General features: G+C 42.9%; 3 protein-coding genes across 3 annotated transcripts in view; 2 read left to right on the forward strand and 1 right to left on the reverse strand.

Annotated features, from left to right (window-relative positions):
• Positions 1–1605: 1605 nt before the first annotated feature.
• On the reverse strand, positions 1606–3136 carry mafbb (v-maf avian musculoaponeurotic fibrosarcoma oncogene homolog Bb). Its single transcript, XM_037679279.1, has one exon. It carries the CDS (start codon positions 2842–2844, stop codon positions 1921–1923), a length of 924 nt encoding a protein of 307 aa, XP_037535207.1. The 5' UTR covers positions 2845–3136; the 3' UTR covers positions 1606–1920.
• Positions 3137–8395: 5259 nt separating this feature from the next.
• Positions 8396–17480, forward strand: si:dkeyp-97e7.9 (DEP domain-containing mTOR-interacting protein). Its single transcript, XM_037679280.1, has 9 exons — positions 8396–8478; positions 8551–8729; positions 8830–8953; positions 14759–14937; positions 15129–15335; positions 15422–15559; positions 15656–15726; positions 15938–16042; positions 17355–17480. The coding sequence occupies exons 1-9, from the start codon at positions 8396–8398 to the stop codon at positions 17478–17480; spliced, it is 1212 nt and encodes a 403-aa protein (XP_037535208.1).
• Positions 17481–17982: 502 nt separating this feature from the next.
• The window catches only part of adnpa (activity-dependent neuroprotector homeobox a), a 19185-nt gene continuing 15862 nt past the window's right edge, over positions 17983–21305 (forward strand). The window contains exons 1-2 of the mRNA XM_037678660.1: positions 17983–18096; positions 18548–18660. Of these exons, the coding sequence (XP_037534588.1) occupies positions 18553–18660 (108 nt within the window). The 5' untranslated portion in view covers positions 17983–18096; positions 18548–18552. The remainder of the gene's footprint in view (positions 18097–18547; positions 18661–21305) is intronic.

The raw sequence follows: 21305 nt of genomic DNA on the forward strand, positions 1-21305 counted from the left end.
ATTACTGTTAATGGCGGACACCCTCATTATAAAATAAAGAATTTAGGGTTTATTAATCCTTAATGACGAAATTAAACCGAGAAAATGAGGAGTGGGAGTCAGAACCATCCCATTGTTTCCAGTTGCTCTGTGGCAGTCTCAGGTCTGGTTTCCCATGCAGGGAAAGTGTTTGTGCACCTGTTCTCTTTAGAGCTGCTTTCCCTCAGCAGAGAGGTGAGGTCAGCCCTGTCAGGAGGAGGAGGAGGAGGGGGCGCACATGAAGAAGAAAAGCTGGTGTCCAGGCTGAAGCCACCTGCCCATCTCAACTCCCCCGGGGGGGTGGAGAGAAGTTACAAAGTCTGCTGTGACGGTAAACTAAACAGCCGTCAGATTTTCAGCGCAGAGGTTATAAACTCACAATGTAACACTTATCAACCATTATCACTCTGGCCTTGGAGCCATTACACTCATCCAAATATTATTGTAGCCCCGAACTGGGAATGACCCACGGCCAGGGAAGTTGCTTCAAGGATTAACAATTATTTTATTTTTAAATTAAATTTTTTTTAAATGGGAAAACGCATGGAACATTCCTTGCGTGTGTGTGTGTGGTTGTTGTTCCTCTCTTCCTCTGTGATGAATGCAGAGGTGAGCTGTTTGAGGGGAAGCATGATTTCCACTCCGTTTTATCTGCGCCCCACAGCCCCGGACGGTTAACACACCCCCCCCCATCCCAGCCCTGTGCTTTCACATGCCGGGGTCTCACAGGAAGCAGCACTGCAGAGGGGTCAAAGGTCAGGGAAGGACATTACTAACATACACACGTAGGAGCAGAAACGTAAGTTTGTGGTGCATCTACAGGTTTGTTTCTTATGAGTAGGTCATCTAGAAAAATTTTACTTTAAATCTTGAATTTATATTCAGGTCATGTGTCTGCCCTGCCATGGACCTGCAGGGCGTCCCCGCCGCTCACACATCTGCTGCAGGCAGCTCCTCCGAGTATTAAAAAAAAGAAAGGTTATTTGTCTACAAGCTACACAAAACAACGCTTAACTGGGAGCCATTTGTCATCGACTTCATGTTTTCTGTAGATCCGATGAAGACTTGCAGTCAGTAGCGTATTGACACGTCGATGATTGGGGGGGTTCTTCAAAACTGTTTGTTCTGGTGAAATTTGATAAGTTATAAGTATATGAGCAAATTCTAAATCAGTGAGCTGGGATGAAAACTAACGTTCTGTAAACTGTTTGCAAAATGTACAAGATTAAATTAACAGGCCATGGGTGGCAAAGTGTTTTCCCACTAAGAACCCCCCACTAGAAATGCCACTGCACAGACCAGCTTCCTATATGTGTGCAAATATTATATTATATGCATATTTTATTGTTTTATTCTGTGCGTTGGACAGTAAAAATGTTGGGAAAGACTTGATAACAACAACAAACGAACAAAAAGACCAACTAGAGGAAACAAGGATATTATTTCTACTCCGGCACTTTGGTGCAGGAGAATGAATTTTCAGCAGATGGGGACACAACTTTAAAAAGTCACAAAGGGTTTATTGATTCATAGTAAATAAAAAAAATCAGGTTAAAATAATCAGCACTGTTTTTTTTTTCTTTTTGCACAATCCTGAGTTAAATTTAAAAAGCAAACCGTGTCTGTCCAGCAGAAGCAGCTCTGCAAAACGCATCATTTGTTTTCTTGAACACAAAACACTAAAAACCGAGCAAGAGAAACTAAAGTCAGATTATCCAAGAAAAGAAGATTGATCCGGAAGTAAAGGGATTACATGCATGCAGCAAATATTCTCTGATTTCAAGTATCTCTTTCAGACAAAATACAGATATCTGCGGGCGGTAGAAAATAAAACTTCTCACACATGTCCAGCATGCATGCTTCACTGAGTGCTTCAGTCTGTCTGCTGCTTCACATCAGGGCTCACATGGAGTACTCGGGGGAGGACGGGGTGTCGCTCGTGGACCCGGTTTCGTGGTAGCAGCTGGCGCCGGACAGTTTCTCACATTTGAGTTTGTACGCGTCCCTCTCCCGGATGAGCCTGCCGAGCTCGTGCTTCAGCTGCTCCACCTGTGTCACCAGGCTCGTCTTCTCGTGCTCCAGAATGTGCTTCTGCTGCACGCGCTTGTAGCGGCACGACTGCGCGTAGCCTCGGTTTTTCAGGGTCCGGCGCTTCTGCTTCAGGCGCATCACCTCGTCCTTGCTGAGGCCCCGGAGCAGCCGGTTCAGCTCGCGCACCGACATGTTCACCAGCTGCTCGTCCGAGAACAGCGCGTCGGCGCCCGCGCGCCGCTCGTGGCGGCCGTGCGGCTGCTGGAACTGGTGGGGCCCGAGGACCTGCTGCTCCTCCGGGGACTGGGGGCACGGGCTGCCCAGTTCGTCTTTAAGATACGGGTCTTGGCAGTGGTTTGTGGGAATGCCCTGCATGTCGGGGTGACCCGAGAGTCCCGGGTAGTGCTGGACGGGCTCCAAGTAGCCGTCGTAGTCCGCCTGGAACGCCTGCGGGTGGTGTCCGTGGGGCGCAGACGGGTGACCCTGCTGCGTCGTCGTGGCGCCGATCAGGGCCTCCATGGCGTCCTCCGGGGTCAGGCCGAAAGCTTGAGGGTACATTTGATGGGGGTACCCGCCGTTGTTGGGTATCCAGAACTGGTCGCTGCCCGGGTTGTTCCTCTGCTCGTTCGGGACGACGTTCGGCGACGACGGGACCGAGTTGCAGGGGGTGCTGCCCGGGGTGGAGGACACAGAGTCCGGTCTCTGGAGCGCGCTGATGAAGGAGCGATCCAAGCCCGGCATCGTCTCCTTCTTTACGCCGAACTTCATCAAGTCAAACTCGCCCACGAAATCCATGAGATGGGGGGTGGGGGGGTCTGCAGCCCCGGGTCAGGACGCGTCTCAGTGCTCAAAAACTCGTCACGGAGCTCCGAGAGTCCGCTGACAGTTCATACAGTCAGAGAAGACGCGCTCACGTGGAATAAAAAAAGCACACTTCCAGAGTTGGATCAGCTCAGACAGAAAACATCTGTAGGGAATGATCTGAAAGTTAAAGTGCTCCCAGCTTCTGAAACTCGGAGTCGAGCTCGTGCGCTGCTGGTTCGGAGCAGAGCGCTGCAGTGATTCCTGAAAGGCCCCTGAACGCACCTCTGGTGTTCAGGATGAAGCGCACTTTCTTTCATAAAGGCAGAGGGAGGCGGGCACGCCCTCAGACTACACCTCCACCCTGCGGTCCAATGAACGAGCCGTGCACGAGATGCGCATCAGCGCTGCTCGAGGTCTCCTCCGACTTCACCTCCACACCTGAAGTGTGCAGGACACGACAGCAACTTCCCTTTACCTCTCCAACATGTCACTTCTGGACACTTTCATCTGTTTTGAGTGTTTATGAATATACTTCTTTATGGATAATGTTAATAAATGCATTAGACTTCTTTATGCAATGTAGATGAACAAAACCAAAATTTTACGTTTTAAATTCTCCAGTAAACTTTAATGTTATTGTTGTTAATGTATATTCATGTAAACAGTTTGGTATATTTAAGGAACCATATCTAAATTGAACTGCGGTGATTTGTCTGCTTCCTCCTATAGGCTGGTAAATCCTGACATCTTGTGGCAGCACCTAAGGCTTGTCCCAGCTGTGACCCATCGATGTTTATCATCCACCCATGAGGGCGAAAGTACAAACATGTTTTTCCTCATCTGTGTGTTAGTTTGTCGGTCAGTTAGCAAAATATCATGAACTACAGGGCGGATGTTAATGAAACTTGCAAAAAGCTACAATTAAATCATCTTTAGAGCCAGTCCAACTGAAGATGGCTGCAGCGGCTCCGTGTCCCTTAGAAAACACAAAAATGGCTCTAACTTGGTGAATTTATACGAGTGGCGAGCTCAAATTTAGTGTGGTAGTATTGAGACTGATTCCCCTTTTTACTTGAAGAATGAACTAAATACACAAGATTTGTTTTTCTTTTTAGTTTGTTTCTGTAGCTTTCAAGATTTCAAATTTGGATTTATTTGGTGCCTGACCAATCAGGATACTCAAGCGCTTTACAACACAATCTGTGTCCTCTACCTCCACACACATCCATACAGCACTCGACTACATCACTACAAAGCTAATCTCAGTAAGTCATTCTATAGAGACTAACCAGAGCATTTAGATCACATCCATGCACCTATGATTTCCAGAATGAGCTGAACGTTTGGATAGATGTGAATAGCAGAAAAATTGCAGAACGAGTTATGTAACAAAAACGCATGAAAAAAAATCTCAGCATAAAAATACAAAAAATAAAATGCTAGCATGAAAGGCAGTGGGCGATATGCAACCTTCAAGGCTTGCTAGGCCTTTGATTTCCTGTTTGTCACTTCATCAAAGCAGTAGTGCTGTTAGGACAGGTCAGGCAAACAGGAAGTGACAACTGTCCATCCATCCATTATCTTTAGGGGTTACTGGTGCCCATGGCCAGCAGTCACTGTGCGAGAGGCGGGGGACACCCTAGACAGGTCTCCAGTCCATCACAGGGACACAGAGACAAACGAGACAACCATTCACTCTCTCACTCACACCTAGAGACAATTTAGAGTTACCAATCAGCCTAACATGCATGTTTTTAGTCTGTGGGAGGAAACCGGAATACCCAGAGAAAACCCACACATGCACGGAGAGAACATGCAAACTCCACCCAGAAGGCCCCCAGACCAAGATTTGAACCAGGGTAACCTGCTTGCTGAGAAGCTCTACCAGTTGCGCCACCGTGCTGCCTAGTAACTGCACAGAGCAAAAAAAAAAAAAGAAATGCTGATAATATTTTCCACTGTACAAGTTTCTTCCTTCCATTTCCTTCCTTATTAGCAAAGTCCACACCATAACGTCCATACATAGTCATGGTGGTTTATCATCCTTGCGGCAGTGGATGAGGGTCCTGGGTGAAGTGCAGCAGCGTATCTGTGACATGTCATCGATGTACCTGATGGCGTTATGATGATATTGTGTTACCGATGTATAGACCAGTGAGAGCGCAGGAGAGCATCTTGGAGACATTTAAATAACAGGAGAAAAATTGGCAGGAACTAAGAGCCATGACTGCCTTCACACTGAAGGATTTCCAAACTTGATACTTTGCTACTTGAGAAAAAGACCTGAGATTGTGTCGTTTGTTGTTTTGAGTCTTGGTTCTTCCTTTGTAACACACTAACCATTCTACACATTTTTATAGTCATTTGGACTGTGCATGAAACCTCAACAAACACAAACAGCTGATGGATGAGTAGCCTGTATCTTTATACTTTTTGGCCCTAAGAGACAAGTTCCTGTAACTCATAATGGAACAGACACATTAGGTGCCCACAGATATTATGGCTGCACAGGATCTGAAAGGGTTAAACAGTTTACCCCGAGGTAGCCCTCTCAGTAAGCACTTAATGCCAGCGAAACCCTCACTGACAACACTAAAGGACTGCCTCTGGCCAAAACCAATAGAAACTGCTGCAGGAGAATGGTCAAGTATTGTTTCAGTCAGTTGTACTTCCTCAGAAGACAGGAAAAGAGAAGACAGTGTGACGATTTCTCCGGGACACATACCAGGACTGATGCCGGCAGACGAGTCACACCGACCTAATGACAGGATAACCTGAAGGAAATTACATTTAAACACGCTATCATTATGTTTATGCACCATCATGGCATCAACATTTAAAAACAGATTGAAGCCATTTTAAAGTGAGTTTCTAAGTAAACCTTATTAACAGTCAGTATCTTACCTGCTGTTGATAACTCTTTGAACAGCCTCACACTAATTCTGACAGGACTGATGTGCTAACAGCTACTCTGAATGCAACTACATCCCATGTGGATTGCTGCTACCTTAAAACTGCTTCAATCCCTAAAAGTTTTTAGCAGTTTATGTAAACTTTGGCAATTTTTCATTATTTACATAGAATCCTGTGGTTATTTGCAATGACAAATAGCTGCAGCAGTAGCTAGCGACAGCCCTTCCAGTGCAGCACAGGACACGTCCCAAAGGAGTACAAGAATATTTCTGCTGAAACAATCATATAATCCTAAATTGATGAAGATCTAATGATTTGAAAAGTAGCGTTTTGATGAACCGTTATGAAATTTAGAAAAATTGAGTTGTTTTAAAATGGCAAAATCTGCTTTGGAAGTGAACGCACTCGGATTTGCTCTTCAATATACAGTAGTTCCTCGTTTGTCATGGGGGAGTCGTACCCTGAAAACCTGGGATAAGTGAAAAACCGTGAAGTAGTAGTATGTAGTAGTTTATTTTAGTATTCATATATATGGCGTTTTAAACCCTTCCCACACTCTTGCAATATTCTAAACAATGTTTCTAAACTCTAAACGCTTTAAAAGAGCAATGCATGTCATGATCTCAGCTCTCTGCCTCTGGCTGCGCTCTCGGCTACGCCCACTTCTCTGCTCTGCATTGACATCAGCTGATCAGCTGCAGGAGGAAGCTTCTCCCACAGCTGTGGGCTGCACACAGGTGCTAACTCATTTAAAATAGTTTATTTAAAAAAAAAATCCATGCCAATCGTACGGCTCATCCATCAATCAGCCATTGTGTGTCATGTCCAAACTTACTTTGAAAAACCGCGATAGAGCGAGTCCGCGATAAACAAACCGTAAAGTAGCGAGGAACTACTTTAGTCCGATAGAACACCTTCCAAAGTGAATCTTGCTGCCTTAAATTTTTACTTACTTTTTAAATTTTCACAACATTGTCACCATTACGTGCTCATTCAGGTAGAAATACGATATTCCAATCCTCAAACTTTACAGGAAGTGCTCCACTGCTGCCACTATTTGAATGCACAGTTACTGGTAACCACACAATTCAATGTAAATAATTGTAATGCAAAATTGACAACAATGGAACGGTGCTTAAATAATTTGATATTAAATTTTGGAGATTGATGTTGTTTAAAAATGTCGACTTCCTACTGTGATTTTAGATGTTTTTCTGTACAGTAGGACATGATCTTTATATGTTCAACTAATGGCTGTTCAAAGAGGTTTTTTTTACAACAGGTAAGATAGTTATTGCTCATCATCAAAGGCAAAAGAGCAATAATGATTTTGCCCATGTCTGTGCATTTGGGTGTCTTGGCTTGTCTGCCATGTTAATAAAATATATCACGAACCACTGAATATATTTTAATTAAACTCAGAAAGTAATCAATATGTGTATGTCTTAAAACTTTACATTACCTATTGGAGTCAGCTGTCTGTCAGTTAGCAACATAGCTCATGAACAAATTAATGGATTTTATTGAAACTTTCAGGAACCAATCACTGGATGTACATCTACAACTTATTACATTTTGAGTCAAACCAATTTAAGAGGACCAGCACAGCTAATCGATCTTATCAAACACTAAAATAGCAATAACTTGGTCAAATTTGCAGATAGTAGTTCAGAATTATCCTCAACACTCAAGCACCAACAGATCCTGCAAGATTTCGTAAAATCACATGAGATATTGCATATTATTTACAATGGTTAACCACAATGACTATAATGTTATCACTTCTCCTCTTAAGATCTTTAACTACTTTTAAAAAAATGCTGAACTACCTTTTAAAGCTCCACTTCATTTGTATCTGCTGCACACATGAATGTAAAACTTCCAACACCAATTGTGAAGTAGGAGTTTTATGAAAGATGAGGTTGGAATTAAAGTCAGCCTTCGGAGCAGGAGCTACAAACAGACCGAGAGGAAAAGCTGCTGCTGAGGAGAAAGCATGTATTCATCTTCCAAGAAACGCATCACGTGATATGTTTTGTAGTTCAATGCTCACTTTACACAAAACAAAACAACAATTCCCATAGGCATGTTTTTCAGGTTTTCTGTTGCTAGATATGACGACCTTACAATTGTGGCTGGTTCAAACTCATCAGGTGCTAATGAGGCGATGAATATCAACCAACTGCTGGTAAAAACTGCAGAAACTAACGACAGCACAGACACTCCTTTATTTTGTAGTATGTGTTGCAGATATTACAGTAAGTAGCATTCAAACCATTCAAACCTGAAATCAGAATACACAAACACCATCAAAACAGCCATTACTGGTCTGCAAGGAATCAAACACTACACCGCGTTATGGCTTCTTTCTTCATTTGCTATAAAAAATACAGTCAAGTTGTATATATTACACTATTTTTGGAAACACACAAGGCTCTCGGTATGAACTAAATAACACATCTGCACTATTTGTAACAGTTAATCCCCGTCTCCGTCCCCTTTTTGATCGTATGCACAACATCCCTCCCTCTTTACAAAAGACAGCAGTGTTTCTGTGTTTATTTTGTAAACACAAAAGTGCACAATAAAAGGTAAGCTTCCTTTATTCTTTAGTTCAGGGACAACAAACATGGAGCGAACAAGTAGCGTAAGGAGAAAAGTCGTGGCTAGGCAGCATAAAACTGAAGTAATGATTGCCGGAGAACAACTCAGGTACGAAGCAGCGTATGTGGTTCGGACTAAATTAAGTTTACAGCTTTCTAAAGATGCCACCATGACTTCAAGGTTGAGACTTCACGATGGAAAACTGATAAAGGACCGGCGGCACCACCTGCGCACATATCCCAACTGTTTTGTGGCCCAGGAGCTGATAGACTGGCTCATGAGCCACAAGGAGGCTTCTGACCGAGAAACAGCGGTTTGTCTCATGCAGCACCTCATGGACCACGACATCCTTCATCACGGTGAGAAGACACAAGAGATACGGGATCAACGTGGGTGTGAATAAGGTGTCAACGTGTCTTTCACAGTCCATTTGAAACCGTATTCTGCCTTTTCTTAAAGTCTGTGATAAGAGTTCTGAATTCAAAGATGCCAAACTGCTGTATCGTTTTCGCAAGGATGACGGGACGTTTCCCTTCAACACAGAGGTGAAGATCTTCATGAGAGGACAACGGCTGTTTGAAAAGTAAGAACTCTGTTGTTTGAGCTGTAAGTGTTTTAAAACTAAAGCTGCTTTTATTTCAAATAAAATGTGATGGTTTGTTAATTAGGGCAGCACGGTGGCACGGTGGTAGAGCTGCTGCCTCTCAGCGAGCAGGTTACCCCGCTTCAAACCCCGGTCCAGGGGCCTTACTGGGTGGAGTTTGCATGTTCTTTCCGTGCATGCGTGGGTTTTCTCCGTGTACTCCGGTTTCCTCCTACAGACCAAAAACATGCATGTTAGGCTGATTGGTAACTCTAAAATGTCCCTAGGTGTGAGTGAGAGAGTGAATGGTTGTTTGTCTCTATGTGTCCCTGTGATGGACTGGAGACCTGGCCAGGGTGTCCCCCACCTCTCACACAGTGATGGCTGGACATGGGCACCAGTGACCCTAAAAGGAAGAAGTGGGTAAAGATGACGGATGGATGGATAGTTTTCTAATTATGTCCATGCAGTGATTATTATTTTGGTTGTGTGCTCATTGAAAACACGTTTCAGTAAAGTTGGAACTAGTGCATGTTCGCTGTTGTGTTACATCATCTCTCTCTCCCTAACGAGTTGCTGAAGGTGTTTGATGAATAGAAAGAAAACTGTACTCACGGTGCACTTTGTTTTGTGAGTGTGACCTTTATAATTTTATTATATTGCACATACAGCCACAACAAAGACCTTCTTTTCATTTCTGTTGACTTTTTTTTAAGATGACACTTCGACTTCCAGCTACTCTGGATGTGCAGCGTACTGTGACATCTAGTGGCACAAACTGATCTGCTACCAACATCTATCTCCATTACATCCTCTTCCATCAGCACATTGAGCAGGGGTCCAAACGTTTTCATATGTGGGCCAGAACTATTCAGATGAAAGGACTCGTGGGCCACAAAATGTGAATTTAACTCAACGTGAACAATATTTTGGAGAAAGGACAAAAGTTTATTAATTTTGGTGGAGAAAGAGTATTAAGTTGTTGTTGATCCAAAACATTAAAAGCCTCATAAACACTAATTTTATATTTTTAATAAAAATTATATGATTTATTTGATTTGTTGGGTCTATGTTTCTTGTTTTTCTTGTGTTTGGAAAGTTCATTTTAATCTGTTCACAGCTACAAAAGCGTAATTTGAGTAAGTGTCCTTTTAAAAGGGGGTCGATCAGCCTTTTGGACCATGGACGGCCCGAAAGACTGATCCAAGTTCTGAAACATCATCCAGCTGTCAACTACTACAACAGATTCATAGGTTTGATAAAGTTGATCAACTCATATGTAGATGATACCACGTTATATTCATTTATAAATGTCCAGTTTCCCTCTTGATTATTTTATCAACTGCAATATTTAGACAAGTTTTAGTTAGGAGTTTTATCATTATCCAAAAATCTCCTTTCTTGTAGAAATCAGTTTGGTGCATTGTACAATGACATGAAAATAAAAAAGTTTATAGCCAAAGGTTTGTATTTTGTTTAATATTGCTCATTTTGACGAGATTGTTTTTCTTCTGGCTTGCTGTTAAACCTAAACATTATTTATATTAAAAAAAAAGATTACCAACTAATTTGCAGAAAGTCTGCATTAACCTCTTTAAGCCTGCTGGCCAAAATGATCCTATTCTTAAACTACAGTTGTGGGCTGCACAAAATCACTCCAAGGGCCGCAATTGGCCCTCAGGCCACACTTTGGACACCCGTGGTGTAGGATAACAGAATGATGACGGTGGTAAACAAAACAAAGGCGTGTTAGAACAAGTGTACGGTTTGTTCAACTATTTACTCTGTAAGTCTGTAATAAAGTGGTAAACTTCCATTTATGGGCAGCACGGTGGCGCCACTGGTAGAGCTGCTGCCTCTCAGCGAGCAGGTCCCTGGTTCAAACCCCGGTCCAGGGGCCTTTCTGGGTGGAGTTTGCATGTTCTTTCCGTGCATGCGTGGGTTTTCTCCGGGTACCCCGGTTTCCTCCCACAGACCAAAAACATGCATGTTAGGCTGATTGGTAACTCCAAATTGTCCCTAGGTGTGAGTGAGAGAGTGAATGGTTGTTTGTCTCGTTTGTCTCTATGTGGCCCTGTGATGGACTTGCGACTCGTCCAGGGTGTACCCCGCCCCTCGCACAATGATTGCTGGACATGGGCACCGGCGACCCCCGTGAACCAAAATGGAACAAGCAGGTAAAGAAAATGGATGGATGGACTTCCATTTATTTTATATACTTAAATAGAACATGTATAGAAATCATTGTAACTTTGCCACTCCTCTCTATAAATATCTGTAGAATACATTACACATTGGTAATTTTGTACAAAAATGCTCCCTTCAAGCACGTTCCTATCAATTAGCTGATAGTTGTTAGCTGTTGACCACAGTATCCTTATATCACGGCTGGAAGCATTAGAATGGTTCCGCTCATACCTGAGTGGCAGGAGTTTTTGTGTCAAGGTTGATAATAATGTATCCGCCTCATTACCTCTTTCTTGCGGGGTTCCACAGGGTTCGATTCTTGGACCCCTACTGTTCTCACTTTATTTGCTCCCACTGGGGTCCATCCTGAGGAAACATGGTCTTTGATACCATTATAATGCTGATGACTGCCAGATCTACCTGCCTGTGAAACCAGCAAGTGTTTGCTCTATTCACCCACTGTTAAAATGTCTGGATGACATTAAGGCCTGGATGGCTTCAAATTTCTTAAGTTTTAACGATGAGAAGACTGAAGTCATTGTCTTTAGCCCTAGCTCAACTGCCGCCACTGATCCTGTCAATCTGGACTCTCTTCAGCCATATCTTAAGCAGTCTGGTAAAAATCTCGGGATGGTTTTACCATACCATACCATACCAATTTATTTATATAGCACTTTAAACAGTGACAAAGCACACCAAAGTGCTGTACAGGGACAAACAGAACAAGCACACAGCAACAGATTACATAACAGGACACCAAAAACGTAGAAACCAACAAAAACAGTAATGGATAACAACAACAACTGCAACATGACCAACACAGTGTGATGCACACAGACTCAGCACAGATCACACAGTGCTGAAAGCCAGGGAATAAAAGTGTGTTTTTAAGCGAGATTTAAAAACTGTGAGGGAGGGGGCCTGTCTAACGAGCAGAGGTAACTCATTCCAAAGTCTTGGGCCTGCTACAGAGAAGGCCCTGTCACCTCTGCGCTTGAGACGGGTTCCTGGGACTGTTAGGAGCAACTGGTCTGCTGATCTGAGAGAACGTGGTGGGACATACGGCTTGAGCAGATCAGTAAGATAGGAGGGGGCAGAGCTGTTTAGTGATTTATAGACATACAAGAGTATTTTGAATTTGATTCGAAAGTGAACCGGAAGCCAGTGTAGGGAGGCCAAAACAGGAGTAATGTGCTCTTTTGCTTGTGCTGGTCAAAAACCGGGCTGCTGTATTTTGGACCAGTTGGAGTCTAGCTATGGAGGTCTGACTGATACCAAAAAGGAGTGAGTTGCAATAGTCGAGCCTGGATGTAATGAATGCATGAATTACTGTCTCCAGGTTATTTCTGGACAAAATGGGCTTCAGCTTAGACAGTCGCCTCAGCTGGAAAAAGCAGGATTTAACAATCATATTTACATGATTGTTGAGTTTCAGAGAAGGGTCAAGTATCACTCCTAGATTAGTGACTCTTTGTTTCACTAACGGTGACAGAACGGATAGGTCGATGCAGTGGTTGATGATTGTGTCATTGGGAGGAAACAGCATAACTTCAGATTTCTTCTCGTTGAAACTCAAGAAATTTAAAGCCATCCAATCTCTGATGTCAGCCAGGCAGTCCAGTAACGGTTGAATAGAGCGAGTACCGTTGAGTCTGAGGGGGAAGTAGATTTGGCAGTCGTCGGCGTAGAAATGAAAAGGTATGTTATGTTTCCTGAAAATAGCACCTAGTGGCAGCAGGTATAAAGAAAATAAAAGAGGAACAAGGATGGAACCTTGCGGTACCCCCCATTTAAGCGCTGCCGAGGCTGAACTAAAATCTTTGATGGAGACACAAAAGGACCTGTCAGCGAGGTAAGATCTAAACCAGGGGTGGGCAATTATTTTTTCCATGGCGCCACATGAGAAACAACAAATATTGTGGAGGGCTGGCACAAATGACTTTTTCATTCAACCTTTATTTAGACGGTAAATCCCATTGAGCCTCGAGGACTCATTTACAAGAGAGACCTGATTTCAACTTAACTCAATACTGCATAATATTAATAGTATTTCATTACTAAAAGCAGTACATAGCACTGTTTTAACAAGCTGGTAAGAGTATTTGTTATGATTAAGCAACGAAAAAGCGAGGTTTCCTTACAAAAAATGTCATTTATTCAATTAAATTTCCCAGTACAATGGTAAACTGTTAACATTTTTATCATTTGTGAAGTTATATTAATGATCATTTTCAGTCACATTCACCTCAAAACTCATTTTGAGTTTTATATAGTGCTGGAAAAAGTTCTTAGCTTTGTAAATATATCACAATATTGTCTTTGTACTCCAAATATTATGAAACATCATATAATAGTGATCGTCACTGAACTGTGATTTCGAGTCCCAGTTCTTTACGTGCCTACATTTGTAGTCTAAACATCTCATTTGGTGTTTTTCAGTTCTTTTTTCTTGTTTAGTGAGAGAAGTCTAGTCTCTGTTGGGCTTTAACGGAAATGTTAAAGTCAGGTTCAAGGTCTGAGGTGGAGAGGTGAAGCAAAGCTGACATCATCATTGAGAGAGGATCTATATCTGGATTTGGTTAACTTAATTTGTTTACATATGTATTTTGTAATTCCCCTTACGGGGGCCGGTGAGAGTCAACCAAAGGGCCGCATGTGGCCCTGGGGCCATACAACGCCCAGGTCTGATCTAAACCATTCGAGGGCTGACCCAGTGATGCCCACCCACTGCTCTAACCTCGCAATGAGGATCTCGTGGTCGATTGTATCAAAGGTTTTAGACTCTGACTTCAAGTTTGACAAACAAATCAACTCTGTTCTGCAGAAAAGCTTCTTCCAACTAAAACAGGTAGCTAAGCTCAAGCCAGTGTTGTCCAGACCCAACCTTGAGAAACTAGTCCACGCCTTTGTCACGACTCGATTGGGCTATTGCAATGCACTCTATGCTGGGGTCAGCCAGGCCTCCATTTCACGTCTTCAGCTCGTCCAGAATGCTGCTGCTCGGCTTTTAACAGGAACTTGTAGGTCTGAATATATTACACCAGTTCTGTCCTCCCTTCACTGGCTCCCTGTTCGTACTAGGATAGTCTTTAAAATTCTTCTGTTGACCTTCAAATGCCTAAATGGCCTTGCACCCCTTTACCTCTCTGAGCTACTGGAACCATACGTTCCCTCTCGGGCCCTGAGATCATCCGATCAGCTGCTTTTGGCTGTTCCAAAAACAAGACTGAAGCTCAGAGGAGATCGAGCTTTTTCAGTCATGGGCCCCAAACTCTGGAACAACCTGCCCCCCAACATCAGGGAGGCCACCTCCATTCCTCGCTTCAAATCCCTGCTAAAAACACATCTGTTCTCACAGGCATTTCACACAGTGTAAATTGATATAGTGGTTTTTTTTTATCTGTGACCCTATGTTTTAAATGCTTTTTATTAATTCTTCAGTTATTATTATTAGTGTATTGTATTTTTTCTCTTTAATTTTACTCTCATTGATTGTTGTTGTTGTTAAGCACTTTGATAACAGGTTCTGTTTTAAATGTGCTCTATAAATAAAGTTGACTTGACTAGCTTTGCAGTGAGATTTTAAAGCCTTTGCTGTTGTTTTTCTGTTGTCTTAAGTCTTATGGCAGACAAAGGCTCAATTCTGCAGCCGAGAGTGGAGCATGGGGTTTCGTATCAGCGCTCGGTTCCCGGCTACCAGCTGATCGACTGGCTCCTTCAGAACGGGGAGGAAGAGAGCCGACGTCAGGGCATGGAGTTGTGCCGTGCGTTGCAGGAGCATGGCATCATTCAGCACGGTAGGGGACTACTCATTTGCTCTTTGATATATGGTAGGCAGTCACTGCCAGCAGTGCGTGATGGAGGGGGGTGGACGTCTGGGACTTTTGCAATCAAAAGCAAATACATGCAATAACTCTTGGCAAACAATTTCATTTATCCTTAAATCATGTTCCACTGGGTTTTGTGCTGTTTTATCTTCCACCAATAGTGGCAAAGAAGCATAACTTCTTCGACAGTGGCCTGCTCTACCAATTTTGCATCAATTTTCGTCGTCGCCGGCGCCTATCTGAACTGCTAAATGAGAAGAAACAGGAAAATGATGCAGCAGCTTCCCCCTTTGAGGACAGCAGTCTTGACAGTCCATTTAATCTACGCAAAGACTCACTCCTAGAGCCCAACAGTGCTTTTGAATGTGGTAAAAATAAAGCACCACTTTTTGCAAGGTGCCCTCTGTGGTGAACAGTCTTACACATAATGGTTTTTCCACTAACCTCACTCCAGTGGGATCAAGCGAAGCCCTGAAAACGGTCATCGGTGGTCGTCGAACCAGCGTGAATGGCCTTCAGCACCACTCTGGTGGATTTCCACCTCTTGTTCAAATGTCTTCAAATGTGGCGGTGAGATCTAACCCTAAATCAGGCAAGTAGATCATCAGTAATCTACTACCACCTATTTAAAAAACATTAAGACACTTCTTAGGTTGCAGTTGGAAGTATGTTTCTTCTTGTCTTGCAGTGCTGAAAAGACGTGTCACATGTGAGGAACTATTGTCGCCTGGTGCACCCTTCATCAAGAAAGTGCTGACGGTGAGTTAGTACATGTGGTGAAGAACATAGCTTAAATTCAAGATATATTCTCAACATTATTTCACTGTCAAAATTTGTTCATTGAAAATTTAAAGGTTGTGAAAGACTCCACACATTCACACACACGTCTACAACATCTGGAATCCAGTTCCCAACATCTGGGATCCAGTTTCCAAAGTGTGAAGTGTAATTTGTCTTACCTTACTCACAGGTGATCGGGGACGCCCTGGGCTGGGGCATCGTTGTCAGAGGCAGGGCCCCCTGCTATGTCCAGGCTGTTGATCCTGAAGGCCCCGCAGCAGGTGCTGGAGTTAAGGTGAAACAAACTATTCAACCTTAATTTATACAGGTTAGTCTAACTGAGTCATGAGGACTCACTGTCAAGAGAAACCTGTTTTAAACAACAAAATAAAAAAACACAAGATGAGGTACACGCATCAAAATAAAAAGCATATACAATGAAAGAAGTGATATAAAACAAAATAAAAACAAGCTACATTATGAAATGGGGTAAAATACTAAAAACAGTAACATGTAGTAGTAGGACTACTGTTCTCATAATACCTTCAGCACAGTATGTCTGTACTGTACATGTTCCCGGGTATGGGGGGGTGGGGATAAAAAGATGTTCGGAACTACAGCACATGGCATCTGGCGTCCACATTATACATGGTGTCAGAAGTGGGATATGTATAATGAGGACACCGGATGCCATGTGCTGTAGTACATCTCTTTATATCTCCCCCCCCCCCCCCCCCCCACACACACACACACACACAAACATGTACAGTACAAACATACTGTGCCGAAAAGTATTATGGGAACAGTAGCCCTACCACTACACATGTCTGCATTGCTCAAAATTCATGCTCAATAATCCAGGTTAAAAAAAAAATCCAACAAACTTGAGTGAGGATCATGAACTCTGTTGTTTTGAACCACTTTGGCCATGGCTGATGAGGAGTCAACAGGGGAGAGGGCGAACTCCAGAAACCATCTTATCACCATCAAACTGGTTGGCCCACTATGTGGGTGTGCTGTGGGACTGAGTTTGTTGCAGCTCCTCGGACTGATTAAGTCATTTGGATGAATGGACTGTAATTATATAGCGCTTTTCTATCTTATCCAGATACTCAAAGTGCTTTACACTACAATCTGTGTCTTCATTTACCCATTCATACAGCACTCTACTAGATCTCTACAAAGCTAATTGAACAAATCATTCTAAAGAGACTAATCAGAGCTTTATCACATTCATACACTGATGGAACACACATCAGAGGCTATGAGGGGTTCAGTGTCTTGGCCCTTTGGCATGTGACTGCTGGTGGAATCAAACCCCCAACTCTTGCATTGGAGGACGACTGCTCTAACCACTCAGCCACAGCCGCCCTGAAACATTTGAATGAAATGAAACATTTCAACACAAAGAAACCGTCCAGAGGACCTGACTTAACTTTTTGGATATCTGCATTGATTTTTGCATTGAACTTAACAATTGTTTAAAAGCCCTTAGAGAGGTCAAAGTCAAACTTAAAACAAGCAAAAATCATTTTAAATGCAAACACTGAATTTTAGAAGACGAATACAATTTATGTACAGGTATCTTTTTTTATTTTTATCTTCAGATTCGTCAGTTCGTGTGCCAGGTGAATGGAAGGTGTGTCCTTTACCTGAACTACAGGACAGTAAGCAGACTGGTGATGTCAGGACCCCGTGTTGCTGTACTGGAAGTTATGGAACCACTGGAATAGCAACTGCATTAAAACAAATGAATATACAAATATTTAGTTATTTATGACACTATTTCTAGGATGTAAATTATGATGGGCTTGGCCAATTCTTACTGAGAAAACACATATTTTAATGTGTAAATAAGAATCATAACGCTGTTAGTGTTTCACAACTGAACAAATAAACTGTTAAAACAGTTTTTGAGTGTGGCTCTTGTTCTGTACATCCTCTGTCTCTGCTCAGCACCCCACTACTTCCGTCTTTTTGTGGACGCCATTTTGTACTGCGTGTTGATCCTTACAAGTAGAAAACGTAGCTGTGTTCCCGCTGGATCGGCTCCTGTGGACATAGGGGACAAAAGGTAGTCCAGGCAGTTGTTACTACTAGAGTGTTATGCATTCATAAGACGTACGTCGTTCTATTCTGCCGTTTTCTTTTTCCAGCTAGCGGCTGCTGCACAGCAACAATTAACTGACTAGCTTAGCCAGCTAGCTTTGAGCTGCAGAGCATCAACTCCCGGCGTCGAGGAGCCCGATCCTCACCGTTCTTCTCCTTTCGACCACAGATAGCTTCTTCATTAGGCATTCATGTCGGTGAAACAATCTGCATAAAGGCCGTCTGCAGACGTATCGGGCGGTAAGTAAAACGGAGAAAACGCAAAAGTGACCGTATCTTTTGGCACTGACCATGCCGCCGCCGGAGAGCGGGCAGCGGCGCTAACGTTAGCTTATGTGGCTAACGCGGTATGCGGTTCAACTCCTCCTGAGGAGCATTTCGAGACGTCGTGCTGCTCTTCAGGTCGCAGTATTTGGTCAAACACTCTGACAGAAATAAGATTAAGTGAATGCACGCCCACGAACTGCACAGGACTCTCTTGAGGCTCGTATTTCATCGAGGAGTAGCTAATTCGCCATTGAAGGACGTTGAGTTTTGCCTCCTCACGTAAAGCCGGGATCTTTAGCTATTGCAATAATTGATCTATATTGATCTACACGATGTTGATGTAAGATCATCTGTGTAAAAAAACACTTCGCTTCCTTCAAATAATTTGTTCTTTTTTTTTTTTCTTTTCTTTTTTTTTTTTTAGGAAAAATGTTCCAACTCCCAGTGAATAATCTCGCGAGAATAAGGAGAGCCAGAAAACAAGTGAAAAAATCACTTGAAGACATCGGACTGGAGTTCTGCAAGGATGTAGCAGAGGTGAGTGCGATTCATGTAAAGTACGAGGTGTTTTAACACCAGAACACACCAAGGCTGAACTGCCCTGTGTCAGAGGAGACTATAGGACTGACAGCTTTTAACAGGATTCTGTGATTTTAGGTGATATTCTGTCAAATAGTTGACTAGTTAGCAACTTATCATTTGTGAAATCAGCCAAAGAGTATGGTAATTAAAAAAAAAAAAAGAAATGTCCACAGAAATTAAGGTTTATTTCTAGCCAGACTGGTCCTTGTTTTGTAGTGTTTTTTTGTTTTTTTATGCAAATGAATCAACTTTTGCTCATTGTATTTTTATTTTAAACTTTTTTTATACAGGTAGTCTCATTGAGTCACAGGGACTCGTTTTCAAGAGAGACCTGTTTGGGAGCAGATGGTGGGGGTTAAGAGCTTTGCTCAAGGGCCTGGAATGGGGCAAATGAGGGTGGAGGCAGGTGTGGGTGTTTCACCTTTTCCACCCACATTTTGATGTTGTCGGTCCGGGGAGTCAAACCCACAACTTTTTGATCACAGGCCCATCTTCTCTAAATCCAAAAATGTTCAAGACAAAAATGGGAACAGAGGGGCCTCGTCTGTGAATTAGATTAACAAAGACCTTAACAAAACCTCTACTGTGATATGTGATTAGGTCAATCTGCATATGTATGTGTATCTTATCTCACTCAGCTTTATAACCTGAACCCCACACTCTGCTCTTTGAATTGAAAAAGCTTCTCAGATGAGAAGTGGAACGTCTTCTGTTACAAATAAAGTCCAGTTGTTTTTGTCTTGAACCTTTTTGGATTTACCATGTCCTGGATGACTGAGAATCTTCACCAGCTCCTTCTCTAACCTTTCCGCCACCACTCCTACTCATACATGTTATCTGTGTAATATATACCGTATTTTCTGGCAAATAAGTCATTTTTTTGTGCATAATTTACATGCCCTGCGACTTATAGGCCGAAGCGACGTATTTGTTTTTTTTTTTCTTTCTTGTATTTATAAACCAATTTTTGGCTGAGATATGACCGTTTTCATTCATTCGACTGAAAAATAAATAAATAAATTGAACAGTACCATTTTCAGCCACTAGATGGCAGCAGTGTAGTAGTAGTAGCAGTGAGGCATGCCATTGTATCATGTAATAGGTAAACGTGGCTATAATGACAAATTCAAAAAAGTTCAAGACAAAAACAACTGGGCTTTATTTATTATACTTTACTTTATACTCTATTGTTTTTTCTTGAACTTTTTTTGAATTTACCATGTCCTGGATGACTGAGAACCTTCATCAGCTATTAATGGCAAAATCGGTCTGCCCTTGTAGTGTTTCCCCTAGATGACTTGCCATGGCGGGGCGCTCATCTCGTCTGGGATTTTTGTCCGGGTGGGTTGGGGGAACACGGACAGAGACATGTCCTAAGCTGCGCAGCGCGCTGTTTAAACCAACAGTTTTAGAGCAGGGTGTGTGAGAGGAGAGAGAATGACAGAGACACATCTCAGCTGTGCGCGCTCTGAACCAACAGGTTTTTTTGGAGGGGGGGGGGGGGGGGGGGACAGACGCACATCTGAGCCGTACGCTGTTTGTACTGACCATTTTCGAGTGTCGGGGGTGCATTCACATGAGGGTTCAGCATGAGGGAAGAGGCTGCCTTTAGCTTTTTAGCTAGCACACCTGCATTGCGAGCCGCTAGTTTAGCGTTGCGTCAGTGCTGAAAGGTGGTTGGGGGGGTGGGGTTCGGTAGACGGGGCACTCAGTTCTGTTGATGAGGCGGGGCGCCTCGCTTGTATAATAGTAGGGGAAACACTGCTTAATACCCCACTTTCGTTCTGCTCTGTGCTTGGAGGAAGTTAAAACAGCTGCACCGTCCCGGCAAAATGCAGCTAATTTGACCATTAAAGTGCATTTATTAAGTAAATGTTCAACTGAGACACACCTTTGCTATAATTTCGAGCAAACAAATAATTGTTTTTTGTGCTTTTCTTGTTAAACTTCGAAGAAACGAGCAGCGTTCTTCCTTCATGATTTCCTTCCTCTGCACTCTCCCGGACAACTGATGCAGCAAAACTATTTTTGTAATGCAGCTGATTTGACCATTAAAGTGCATTTTTTAAGGAATAGTTAAACTGAGACACACCTTTACTATAATTTTGATCAAACAAATAATTGTTTTTAAATGTTAATCTTGTTAAATTCTTGTTAAAGTTCTCCCGTGCACGCTCCTGCGGCCGCCATTTGGCAGCTCATCGGTTTTTAGCACAACACAGGCCCACATTTTCGGGGTGTCAGCGGTAACGCGTAACAAACACGCCGCGCCAGCGGTGACGCATAATATATGCAACGTGTATGGCGAAGCAATGCATTTATGGATTTTCCACTGAAGTCATGTTGTTCCCTCCCAACAACACGATCACAAACCACTGTATCGACCTCTCCGCTCTAACCCTGTCAGAAAAACAAAGAGTCACTAATCTGGGCGTGGTAATGGATCCTTCCCTGAAACTTAACAATCATGTAAACACGATTGTTAAATCATGCTTCTTCCAACTGAGGCGGCTGTCTAAACTGAAGCCCATATTGTCCAAAAATAACCTGGAGACAGTAATACATGCATTCATTACATCTAGGCTTGATTACTGCAATTC

The sequence above is a fragment of the Nematolebias whitei genome, chromosome 7 (genome assembly GCF_014905685.2).
Source record: "Nematolebias whitei isolate Nwh7 chromosome 7, NemWhi1, whole genome shotgun sequence".
Classification (NCBI taxonomy): Eukaryota; Metazoa; Chordata; class Actinopteri; order Cyprinodontiformes; family Rivulidae; genus Nematolebias; species Nematolebias whitei.